The sequence below is a fragment of the Delphinapterus leucas genome, chromosome 11 (genome assembly GCF_059928025.1).
Source record: "Delphinapterus leucas isolate spDelLeu-1000000601 "Yukka" chromosome 11, BTC_Dleu_Yukka2, whole genome shotgun sequence".
NCBI lineage: Eukaryota > Metazoa > Chordata > Mammalia > Artiodactyla > Monodontidae > Delphinapterus > Delphinapterus leucas.
Window position 1 is genome coordinate 8,620,763 of NC_143139.1, and position 13,561 is coordinate 8,634,323.

Below are 13,561 nucleotides of genomic sequence, written 5' to 3' on the forward strand. Positions count from 1 at the left end.
TAATAGAAATAATATTAGTATAACTGAATGTAACATTAATTTGCAAATACTATTAAAGTTCAATAATAAACAGAAATAATTAATTAACTTAACAACCACAACAGAAACACTGTAAGGTACTTATGAGTAAATCTAACAGGAATAGACAAGATCTATATTGAACTTATTGTATAATTTTATAGAAATATTTTCAGAAACAACTAAATTTTGATAGGACCACTGAATCTAATAAAGATGTCAATTAATCCTAAAATATTTTAGAGATTCAATTCAATTCCAATTAATATCCCAGGTTATCCTATGTTCATTAATGCAAAATCCAAGAGTAGACGTATCACTATTGAAGAAGGAAAAATGGTGAGGTACTTGTCCTACTAATTTTTAAGACCTTTGCTAAAGCTATGTTCATTACAACAAAGTGACATGAGAACATAGACAAATCCGATAAATTGAAAGAGAAAAGATACAGACAGTGAAAAGCCATGTGAATAGATGAAAAAACAGATGAGGTAGCATTGCAGATAAAGTAGGAAATGAGATACTATTAAATAATTACTGCTGTGAAATTTTTTATGCCAATATAAAAACACACACTTGAATCTCTACTGTATATACATCATATGCAGAAGAATTAGGAACTTAAATCACAACCCTCGTGTGCATTAAAAAAATAAGTAAATATATGAGAGTTGATATCAATTTATAAGATTGATTCAGTATATATTTTATTTATTTTTATTTACTCAAAACATTGAGATAAAGTATAAAGTAAGATAACAAAACATCATAAAATTCTAAGGAAAAGTAAGATATCAAAGTCAAAATTCTTAAAAATATACTAAGGAAATAAGGAAAGCAAATTTGTTGATATGTTTCAACTTGGACAATAAACAATTTTATTCAACATAGGTTTTTTAGTGACAACTATTTGCTAGATGCTTTTCTAAGCCTTGAAAATGTTAAACAATCTAGGCAAAACTTCTTGCCATCATGGAGTTTACATTTTAGTGTAGGTGATAGAAAAATGGACAAGAAAGTGTGAAACAAGTTCAAGAATAAACAAGATAAGTGAATATGAAACAAGTTGAAGGAAAAAACAATAATGTTATCTTCTGACAGTCTTTGACCAATATTCTTTTCAGCTAATCCACATTTTCCATTGACTATTTTAGAGTAAAATTAGATCTCTATATATGAAATGTAGGCTGACATTTACAACCACATTTAAAAAAAATATTTGGTTTATAAAAGGAAATGAATGTGGGCTTTTTATGGGGAAATCTAAATCACACTTAGTTGAAGAGGTATTTTTTATGTTAGTGGCTTTTTTTTTTTTTTTTTTTTTTGCGGTATGCGGGCCTCTCACTGTTGTGGCCTCTCCCGTTGCGAAGCACAGGCTCCAGACGCGCAGGCTCAGCGGCCATGGCTCACGGGCCCAGCCGCTCCGTGGCATGTGGGATCTTCCCGGACTGGGGGACGAACTCGTGTCCCCTACATCGGCAGGCGGACTCTCAACCACTGCGCCACCAGGGAAGCCCTAGTGGCTTTATATTTAACTGATATTATGTGTCTCTTAAATAAAAGACCGAGAAAAAGAGATAGCAATAGGGAAGAAACAGAACATCTGAATATTCTACTATTTCATTTAGCTCAAATAAGAACTTAGAGTCCTGTGGGAAAGTCACAAAACATACCTACAAGTACAGTTTCTGGAAATAGATAAAGCTGAGCACAGAGAGCTATGGTGTCATATGTAAAGCCCTGCTACATAAATTGATGGAGTGAGGAAAGGATTCTTTTTCTTTGAAGTGCGGGGGGGGGGGGGCAAAGTGTTTTTAATTAATTAATTGAGGTGTGATTGGCATATAACATTATATTAGTTTTAAATATATGACATAATGATTCGATATTTGTATATATTGAAAAATGATCACCACAACATCTAGTTAACATCCTTCTTTAAGGATTCTTAAAGAGGTATATTCTGCATTAGGATGGTGAGTTAAAAAACTTAAAAGGCAGGGGAGAAGTTAAAAAACTTACTTGTATAAAGAGACAATATGTACAAAGAAATTCCAAAATCTTTCTCAATGCTAAGCATATATTCACCTTGCATCTGTCATCATGGAACATTTATTGAGGATGTGCTGAATAGTAGTGATGTTTCAGTGACATGTGAAATTGCAGAAAGACATGACATTGCTTTCAGAAAACATACCTTCTAATAAATGGAATAAAACCAACAAAATGAATTTATGCAGAAAGAGTAATTTGAGTACAAAAGTACATGTATAGGTTGCATAAGGACATATTTATCTGACCTTTTAAAACTACTGGATCTAGAAATTTACAATGCTTTGCAAACAGCCTGGGTTCAAGTCATCTAACTGCCACCACTTCCACAAACTATGCAGAAACTAAATTTGTTAAGTGAGAAAAGCCACCACGGCCTAATCCACAGGCCTTCTTGGCCAGTAAATAACAGTCTGGTTAACATGACTGAGCCTGTACTAAGCTCTTCCTGTGTACCATAAGGGAAGAAGGTAGTGAGGCACAATGCAATTTTGTGGTGAGAAACAGTCCTCTGGGCAGGATACTGACTTCAAGCTGCGACTCTAAAAGTAGATGTGGTCAGGGATGTTTACTGGACAGTTGCCTAGAAACACAAGCATATGACGTATGGCCATGACCAAGGGAAACTTTTGTAGTCTTGACTTTTCTGTAAATGTGTTTGGATTAATAAGAGACATGACAAAAAGATTCTAAAATTCACATGAGCAATGAAGTGAATAAATGGGACAGGGAGAAACAGAGCTGAGTCTGGATATGCATGGGCATATTGAAGCAGAAGTGAAATGCTGAGTGATAAAAAAGTGAAAAATCTGCAAACACACTTGAAAAAATATTTATTCAGAACCTAAATATTTATTCAGAACACTTAGTGGGTATTACGTACTGTGCAAGGAACATATAATGCCAACTAGTACATTGTAGTAGGATGAACACAAGGCAGATAATTCATAAATCTTGAACTTCAGCAGGGAGGGAAAGAGAATAGATCACCATCTTGGCAACTAACTGATACTGCTTGACACAGTTTCCTGAGCTTGTAATGGATAAATAATTTCTTGGCCCCATCTCGGCTGAAACCTTCTGTAATTCTAAAAATAAACAATTCTACTGAGATGTCATTTCTTTCACAGAAATATTTTCATTATATTCACTTAGTCCATGCTAGAAAACTTCATTTTTTGTTTAATATCCATCTATATGATTTAAGAAACTGAAAATTTTTCTCCTCCTGTGGTATTAACTTAGAATCTGAGAATAAACAGCCTGTAAATAGTAACTCTTTTCAAAATTGCTCTCAAGTAAATCACATGCATGACTTACAAATTAGAGGACTTCAAATTTCTATTAGCATCCTAGTTATTTTTCTTTGTTTGATTGCTTGTTTATTTGCCATTTGACCTTACATTTCCTGCCACAGCAGTAATCTCCACATTCATGGAAAAAAAGAAAGATGCTATTTACAACTTCTGCATCTTGCATCCAAGTGGATTTTGTGTTTACTTCAGTACTTTAAATATCAAAGAATAGTAGAATTTTGTAAATATCATGAAATTTGGACAGTACTTATCCCAGGTGCCCAAAGACATAGAGTTAGGAATAAGAAAGCACTTTTCCCAAAGAAAAAGGCTCATTAGTTGAAGATCTAGGTAGAACCAAGGTCTCCCAAGTCACCTTTTTTTTTTTAATGCACCTAATAGCAGTTGGTCAAATTCTAATTTATTTATTGCTTCTTCATTTGTTCCCAGTAGATTCATTTGTGTACACAAGAATAAAAACGCATTCAGTTTAAGCTCTACAGTTCTCACATTATCCTCTTGGAGAGTTTGAAAATAACTACTAAAAGCTTACAATGTTCCTTCTGTGGTGTTAGCCCATCTCCTGGAGCCTTTTTATACTGCATTAATTTTTTTCTCCATTATTTTACACAGAATTAACAACATCAAAGCACAACAGAATATATAAATAAACATAGGAAACTGCTGTATTTTCATGAAGGCTGTTTCCTGTTTATTGTTTGAGCTAGTATCTGTTAAGGATTTCTGTGTGTCAAGCATATTGTTTGGCAATGGATATACATAGTTTAATAAAGTATATAGCACAATCCCTATCATCGAATTGTCCACAATCTATTAAAGGTATAAACATAAGCATGTGGTTTTAAATTAATATGTAATTTGCAATGGTAGACACAATTACTGGGTAGTAGACAAGATAGGATTATACATAACAATTTTGCAATGGATTACCAGTATCAACTATGAGGAAATGGTGTTAGGGAAGATGTCCTGGATTAGGTGATTTAGAGGGAGTGTTTTTTAAAAAAATATGTTAGATATCAAGTTGAACGGGGTTAACACATACCAAGAATTGAAGATGGAAATGACAAAGACTCAGAAGAAAGAGACAGTAAAATGAATAAAGAGAGCTATACACACTCCAGTACTGTTGGTTTATTAGGTGGGGTTATGAATATCTGGAGATGGATGGAACCTGGAACAGTCTGGAAGGACAAGAAGAGGGTGTGTGTGAGTGAGAAGAAAGATTCATAATCTAACCTTGAATAGTACCATATAGTCAGTAAAAGCCCTTTGAGGAGTTTTAAGAAAGGATTGACAAGGTCAGATTTCCATACTGTGGGTAGACAATTTGACCTCTTCAGAGGACAATAGATTTGATACAGATGGGGATAAAGAACAAATAAGAAAAATAGTTAGGGACAGTAGAAGTAAATAGTGTTTTTATCCAAAACTGTGATGTTAGGAATTGTGAAGACGACAATAATTGGGAGGTTACTGACATAGTTGATGACATTAGATCTGACAGTAGGTGAAGACAAGAGTGGGGAGAGGGGTCTCCCCTGGTGGCGCAGTGGTTGAGAGTCCGCCTGCCGATGCAGGGGACACGGGTTCGTGCCCAGGTCCGGGAAGATCCCACATGCTGCGGAGCGGCTGGGCCCGTGGGCCATGGCCGCTGAGCCTGTGCGTCCGGAGCCTGTGCTCCACAACTGGAGAGGCCATGGCAGTGAGAGGCCCGCGTCCCGAAAAAAAAAAAAAAAAAAAAAAGAGTGGGGAGAGGGATAGGATAAGAAAGATGCATACGTTTTTATTTTTTACTGAAGGAAATAATGATGGTACCATTAATATAGAGGATACTAGAGTAAGCAGTTTAAGGAAGGGGATGATGACCTAATATATAGACATAATAAGGTGTAAAGCCAGTTGGGATTTTTAACCCATTTCTATTTTAAAATACAAATGGACCTCATGGGCCTTAGTTGTATGATTCAAAACACGAAATTTTACTTTCTAAATATCTTTAATGTTAGACAGTTTGTTTAAAAAATACTCTGTGGTTTACAGAATTTTCTCTTAATAAGAAATGTCAAGAAGACAAGTTAAAAAAGAAATTTTCAAAAGTGATGTGTTCTCAAGGTTAATATGAATAATCATTATTACACTAAAACAGGGTTTGAGTGGTGGTTCCCGATGTGATTACAAACCAGAAAGCCAAATATTTCCTTGTAATTAGATGTTGTTTTAGATTATTAAAGACATATATGCTTGTATCTTTAAGAGCAATGACTCACATTTTCAGTCTCAGTGGAGTGATGCAGTCAAAAGAATGAAAACCATCTAAAAAGTACTTGCAAAAATGTGTACCTCATTTCTTTTTTTTAATACTCAGAAGTGGTCAAGCACTAAGTCCATATCAACTTTTCTTCTCTCTTGACCTATTCTTCATCTTCTTTCTCTCTCTTTAGACTCATTGTTCTTTTTATTGTTCCTCACCAACACCATTTATTTCTTTGGTCTTTCTGCTCAGACAGATAAGAATTTTATTTGCCCAGATAAGTTCACTATTTCGTTTAAATTCTGTCAAATATTATCTTCTAGAGTTTCTTTTCCTGAACACACTATTAATATGTTTTATTTCTTAATGTAACTTATTTTTACTTGTATCATTTATTCTAACCTGTTTATTTTGCTTTTTATATTTCTTCCTCACCAGAATATAAACTATGAAAGGACAGGAAGTTTGTCTTCTTCACTGATGTATCTTTAGCACATAAAATAATGTATGGTACATAATAAGTGCTCATCAAACATTAGTTACGAGTTTTATATATTTTCCTTTATTTATTTGACATAATTGTTATGTTACGTAGATAAATATTTCTAGTCTTTTATTTATTGATTAGGGGGTGTACTGGGTTGCCTACAAAGTCTTCTGTTGCTCTAAGTTTATACAAATATTCTGAAACATTTCTAAATTGCCTTATTGATAATAATTTTTGCTTAAAGAATAATATGACAAACACTAATGTACCCACTATCAAGCTTAGGAAATAAATTATGAATAGATGTAAAATTTTTATCTGCTCATTCATAATTTAATTCCCTCTTTTCCCTTTAGAGGATCCCTATTACCTATTTATTTATATCTAATACATACGGCTATGTCTTGCATGTATTTTTAAAAAGGACAAAAACAATGTATAATGTGTATTTTTAGAATTATTTATATTGGCTCAAATTTATATTTTTGACATCCCTTAATATTGATATACTCAATATTGTGCTATTTTATTCACTTTCTTCATAAAATATAGTCTATTCTATGAATATAGGACAATATTTTCACCTATTTTCTTTTCTAAGGATATTCAGATTCTTCCTTTTTTTCCTTTTTATTATCACTCAAACTTCTGCCTTGAATGTTCTTCAATATCTTTCCTTAACCATATTTACAGGAGTGTTTCTTCTAGACTATGTACTTATCAGTTTTGGGGTACTAGTATAAGTATATTCAAAACTTCACAAATACTGACAAATTGCTTTTCAAAACTTGTTATTACTTTCACCCCAAGCAGAAGTACATGAAAACTTCCATTTTTTTACACCATATCCATGATTTGGAATCTACAATCTTTTCATATTTCTAATATCGTGATTACAAAATTTTGTTAGGATGTCTTGGTTTGCCTTTCCATGATAATTACTTATATTTAACTTTTATAATAGTATCGTTAAGGAATATTCAGGTCTAATTCTCTGTGAATTGTCTTTTCACATATTTTATGTTGAATTGGTTGCCTTTTTATGGACTTACATAAGTTCTTTGTATATTCTAGATAGAAATCTATTGTTAAGTGCACCCAGCGTAAATTAGTAAATGTTTAATAACCCACTCTATGGTGGTGGGGAAGATCTCATTGGTAGAGTTTGCCAATTTTATTTGTGTAAGTACTCTGACCATAATCAAATTTAAAGCTACTAACCTGATACCACTGAATGCAGGATTGAGAAGGGAAGAGATTTATAGTAGTACAACATTGTACAGTATTTCAACAACCAGATATGATAGATGCAAATAACTTCATAAGTATAGTAAATTTAGCAAAATGACTAAAAATGAGTTTTGAGTATTTATTACTTTTATTGTTAGTATGATTTACAATATTTATATTTATATAATTGAATTTTAGTAATGATTGTGTTTAATAGCTGGTTTTCAAAATTCCTGAAATTTTAACAATAATCTCTTTTGATTAGCTATGAGCCCGATCCAGCAAACCACTCACTGATTGTATAATTTGTGCTAGTCTGGGTGTATCTTTCCAATCTTAATAATATATTTTACTGTCCAGATAATAATAAATTTACTTATTTAATTATTACTTTATAGCATCATTTGCATTTATGATTTGGATTTTTGGAAATTTGATTGAGAAGTGTATGCTTCACCAAAGGTTTTGAAGCTTGCAACTATATTTTCTGTTAAACTTGTGAGGACTTCTTTCATAATTAGATCTCTGATATTCAATACTTTTCCACAGGGAAATGATTTTTTCCATCACCTTTATTGAATAATCTATTCTTTTCTTAGGATCTGTAATATTACCTCTGCAACCACATATTTATTGTTCAATATATTCATAGACTTTTTTTTTTTCCAGAATTTGGTTCGGTTCCTCAGACTAATGACAAAATATATTCTTCGTGCTCTTCACCCACATTGTCTTGACTATTCTTGGTGTTTTCCACTTTATATGATTTGAAATTGAGTGATACAGAACTCAGTCCCATCTGTGGACCCTGCAGTTGCCTGTGAACCAGCTCCAGTTCCTCCCTCTTTCAGGGAACCTCTGGAAAACAATGTCTTAGACAATCACTCACAGACAAAAGAAACCTTGTGGAGGTCCAGGCTTCCAGAGAAGAAGTTCCACCACACCACTGGAGCAAAGAATATGAGATTGGATGCATTAGAGAAGATAAGAGGAGCAACCTGACTTTACCTACATTACCCTTCCTCCATGGAAACACAGTTTTAGGGCCAAGGGAGACCTTCTTGGCCCATGATTTTTTCCACTAGGAAAAGTAAGAGTGTGAGTGAGCACCCAGCCTTCTCAGCTATATGGGATGCTGCCAAAGAGGCTGATTTGTCTCATGCCTCACCCAGGTGCTGAATCATATGTATAACTGGGGGGCTGAGAAGAGTCTAAGATAGCAGCAAATAGGACTCTAAAAGGGCATTAAAAGGATGCAGATCCTACTAACTGTGTCACTGACTCCATCAGGAAACCTGCCTATGAGCCACTTGGATCCTCCCAACTGGCCCACAGGCGCCCTCAGTAATAAGCTCACCTCACCTCAAAACACCCACACCCTGTAGTTGCCTCCCTGTGGGCACTCCCTACTGTAGCATAGACAGTGAGCTTTGGCAGATGGCTAGTGAGCATGTGCAGAAACCTAGTCTGAATCTGAAGGCCAACAAGAGACCACAAACATGAACTTTAACATCATTTTGTGAAAACAAAAGAAAGGCTTTCAGCACCCAGCCTGGTTCACTGCAAAATTAAGATAAGGTATACAAACTTAAAACTTTTGCCACAAGAGGGAGCACAAAGTGTGGAGCAGGTGCATCCATAAAAGGTCCTAGAAAGCCTCAGAATCACTAGCAGTTTTGATGGAAGGTAATTCTCTCCTGAGGTCAGCGAGTAAATGGGAGAAGGTGGCTACTACTTCAAATACAAAGACAGCAATACAAAACTTCAAGAAGCATGAAAAATGTCACCACCAAAGGATCACAGTAATTTTCCAGCAACCAACCCCAAAGACATAGAAATCTATGAATTAACCAATAAAGAATTCAAAATAGCTGTTTCAGGGAAGCTCAACGAGCCACAAGAAAAAAAGAAAAATAATTCAACACTGTAAGGAAAACAATATATGAAAAATTATAAGGTTAGCAAAGTGATACAAATCGTAAAAAGAACTAAACAGAATTGAAGAATACAACAGATGAAACGAAAATATAATGGAAGCATCAACACCAAATGGATCAAGCAGAAGAAAGAATCTGTAAACTAGAAGACAAGACCTTTGACATTATCCAGTCAGAGGAGAACAAAGAAAGACCAACTAAAAAAGTGAATAAAGCCTATATGATATATGGCATATCATCAAAAGAACCAACTTGCAGACTACTGGAGTTCCAGGAGGAGAGAGGGACAAGGGGGTGGAAAGTTATTTTGAAAAAATAATGGTTGAGAACTTCCCAAGTCTGCTGAGAGATTTTGATATCCACATTTATGAAGCTCCTGAGTCACCAATCAAAATCAACTTAAAGAGATTCTCTCCAAGACACATTATAATAAAACTGTAAAAAAAAATCAAGGACAAAGAGATAGTCTTAAATCCAGCCAGAGAAAAAGAAGATAGTAACTTACAGGGGAACTCCTAGAGGGCTATGAGATTTCTAAGCAAAACCTTACAAACCAAGAGAGAGTGGGATAGTGCCGGGGAAAAAAACTGCCAAGCAAGAATATTCAACCTGACAAATTTGTCCTTCAGAATTGAAAGATAAAGATCTTCTCAAAAAAGCAAACAAAAGCTGAGGGAATTCATCATCACTAGATCTGTCTTATGAGAAATGCTGAAAGGGGTTCTTTAACCTGAAATGAAAGGATGCTAATTAGTAACATGAGAACATAGAAAATATACAGGACATTGGTCAAGGTCAAATCCAGAATACTCTAATACTGAAATAGTATAAAGGTTAAAGGAAAAGAATATTAGAAATAACTATAGCAAAAATAATTTGTTTTTAAACACACAATATAAAAAAGGTAAACTGTGATATGAAAAACATAAAAAGACTGAGTAAAAAGGTAAGGTTTGGTTTGCAACTGAAGTTGTTATCAGCATAAAATAGATTGTTATATCTATAGCATGTACTATTTAAGCCTGTTGGCAACCACAAAGTGAAAACCTATGATAGATTTACAAAAAATAAAGAGAAGAGAATCAACACATACCACTATGGGAAATTATCAATTCACAAACAAATGCAGCAAGAGAAAGAGAAAAGAACAAGGAAACTACAAAACATCCAGAAAACAATAAAATGGCTTAAGTGCCTGCCTGTTAATAATTACCTTAAATGTAAATGGATTGAATTCTCCAACCAAAAGACATAGAGTGACTGGATGGATAAGAAAACTGAGACCCAACTACATATATACGTATAGGGGCTCACTTCAGCTTTGAGGATTCACTTAGGCTAAAAGTGAAGGGATGAAAAACGATATTCCACAGAATTGGAAACCAAAATAAAGAAGGGGTAGTGATACTTATAAAAAACAAAATAGAATTTAAACAAAAATGGTAACAAGAGCTAAAGAAAGTCATTGCATATAATGATAAAAGAGTTATTCATCAAGAAGATATAACAATGCAAATATACATTGTTCATACAATGTTCATTGCAGCACTATTTACAATAGCCAGGACATGGAAGCAACCTACGTGTCCATTGACAGATGAATGGATAAAGAAGATGTTGCATACATATACAATGGAATATTACTCAGCCCTAAAAAGAAACGAAATTGAGTTATTTGTATGTGGTGGATGGACCTAGAGTCTGTCATACAGAATGAACTGTCAGAAAGAGAAAAACAAATACCATATGCTAACACATATGTATGGAATTAAAAAAAAAATGGTACCGATGAACCTAGCAGCAGGCCAGGAATAAAGACACAGACATAGAGAATGGACTTGAGGACACAGGGTTGGGAGGGGAAGCTGGGGCAAAGTGAGAGAAGTATTGACATATATACACTACCAAATGTAAAATACCTAGTGGGAAATAGCTGCATAACACAGGAACATCAGCTCCGTGTTTTGCAACCACCTAGAGGGGTGGGATAGGGAGGGTGGGAGGGAGGCTCTAGAGGGAGGGGATATGGAGATATATGTATGCATATGGCTGATTTGTTTTGTTGTACAACAAAACTAACACAGCATTGTGAAGCAATTATACTCCAATAAAGATGTATATATAAAAAAAGAAACACTTATTCTAGGTGAAAACCTGGATATGCAGAAGGGAAAGAAGAGTTGTAAGAATTATGTGGATATATTTAATGGATATCGAGTCAACAAAATATTAACAATAAAGTTTCAAATTTTAAAATATATATTTGTATTCGAATTCAAGGGAGCAAATATGGCATAAGCAGTAAATAAAGGTAGAAGGTAGTTATGTCTTTTCACTTTTCGAGAAAGGGTAAAGGTACTAATTTGTTAGACTTTAATGAGTTAAGAATTTATGCTGTAAAATGTGGGGCACTAATAACATAATATTTAAAACATTAAACTGACAACAGAGGAGAGTTAAAATAGCTATTGTGAAGATAAAAAGAAAACAACAAAAGAAGTGGAGTTCAAAGAAATGGTAGCATTCATCTCTGATTAAGGATAACTATATTATACTTAATTAATTATATATACATACTATACATACTTATATATAAATAATATATGTAAATATATCTTATAATAATTTTAAAATTATGTTAAATATAGAGTAACTTCCAATTTAAATTCTAAGAATATTTATATTTAAAATAACTGTTCACTATCTTAATGAGAAACTCCTTTAACAAAAGCCTAAAGAAAGAGGAAAGTAAAAAGATGAAAAATATACCATGCAACACAAGCCAGTAGAAAATTGCTATAGTTAGTATACTGTTATAATAGAAGGCAAGAGCCGTATTGGAAATGATGAAGCATGTTTCATAATGATAGATAGAGTATCTAAACTATTAGCAATGTTTTTTAAAAAATCTTTATGTACTTAACAATACAAGTTCAACATAAGTTTGAAAAAAGTGAACTATTACAAACAGAGATTTAAACAATTCTCTCTCACTGCTTACAAACAAGCAGATATCAGTAAGGCTAAAGAAAGATTTAAACTAGATAACTAATCAATTAGTTCTACATATATGTAGAACACATACTATATACTAGTATGGACTATTCATATTTTTTTTACATAGAAATTTTCGAAAAATACACTATAAATCATATTTCCAAGCATATTCATATAAAAATATAGAAGTGGTGCCACTGCAGTAGCTGCTAGCCAAGTTTGGCAAGTGGGCACTTGAAATGTGGGTATTCAAATTTAATTTTAATTAGTTAAAAAAATAATATTTTAGTATTGGTTCCTCTTTCACGCCAGCCACTTTTAACAAAGATGTGGAATATTTCTAGCTTCACAGAAAGTTCTCTAACCAAATAGAATGCTCTTTACTATATGCAGAAGTCAATAACCAAAAATTTGAAAATCCTTATATGGTGTTAAATTCAGTAATAAATGTCTAAGTAACAGATGGGCCATAGAAATGACCACAATGAACGTTCAAAATTTTTATAAGAATTACAAGGAAAATATAAAACCAAATGTCTGTCTTCTGAAGTATTAATTGCCTTAAATGCTTACCTTACAAACTAAATAAAACAAAACAAAGCAGAAATCCAAGCATGCATCACAAGAAACTAAAAATGGAAAAGCTAAATTTAGGTGAAATTAAAACCAAATGAAGTAGAAGGAAGAAAACAATAAATAGTACAAAATCAAGACAAAGAACAAAATTACAATAGAGAGGAACAAGGCCAAATGTATTCTCATTGAAAACATTTAATAAAATTGATAAAAGACTGCTGAAAGAAAGGCGAGGAGAGGGAATCCCTGATGGTTCAGTGGTTAAGACACTGCGCTCTCACTGCCGAGGCCCCGGGTTCATTCCTTGGTCAGGGAACTAAGAGCCCACAAGCCATGCGGTGTGGCCAAAAAAAAAAAAAATTTGAGAAGAAAGAAGTCTTTTATGTCTATAATAAATATGGGGATACCGTGTGGTTTTTACAGATAAAAAAGCAATATTATGAAAACATTTTAGTATCTATAAAAAATAGAAAAATCCTAAATTGAAAATTACCAAAATGCATCACAAAAAATAGAAACCTGAGTAAACCTAACACATATTGTAAAGAAATTGAGTTCGTTATATAAACCTTCCCACAAAAAAGTTCTAGAAGCTCAGATGGCATTGGTAGTGAATAATAACACTTGAAAACGTAGCAGTACTCTTTCACAAAGGTCCAGGTAAAAGAAAAGGAAATACTTCCTAATAATA

The 13,561-nt window shown here is 33.5% G+C and overlaps 1 protein-coding gene across 3 annotated transcripts in view; it reads right to left on the reverse strand.

The window, feature by feature from the left end:
- Positions 1-13,561, reverse strand: part of LOC111176758 (NKG2-A/NKG2-B type II integral membrane protein-like) — a 31,053-nt gene that overhangs the window by 10,782 nt on the left and 6,710 nt on the right. Inside the window, exon 7 of one of the 3 annotated variants that reach the window (XM_022577566.3) lies at positions 1,349-8,306. The exons of the other annotated variants lie outside the window; for them this stretch is intronic. Within the exon in view, the coding sequence (XP_022433274.1) occupies positions 8,246-8,306 (61 nt within the window). The 3' untranslated portion in view covers positions 1,349-8,245. Of the gene's footprint in view, positions 1-1,348; positions 8,307-13,561 lie in introns of those variants that run through there. 3 annotated transcript variants of the gene reach the window in all.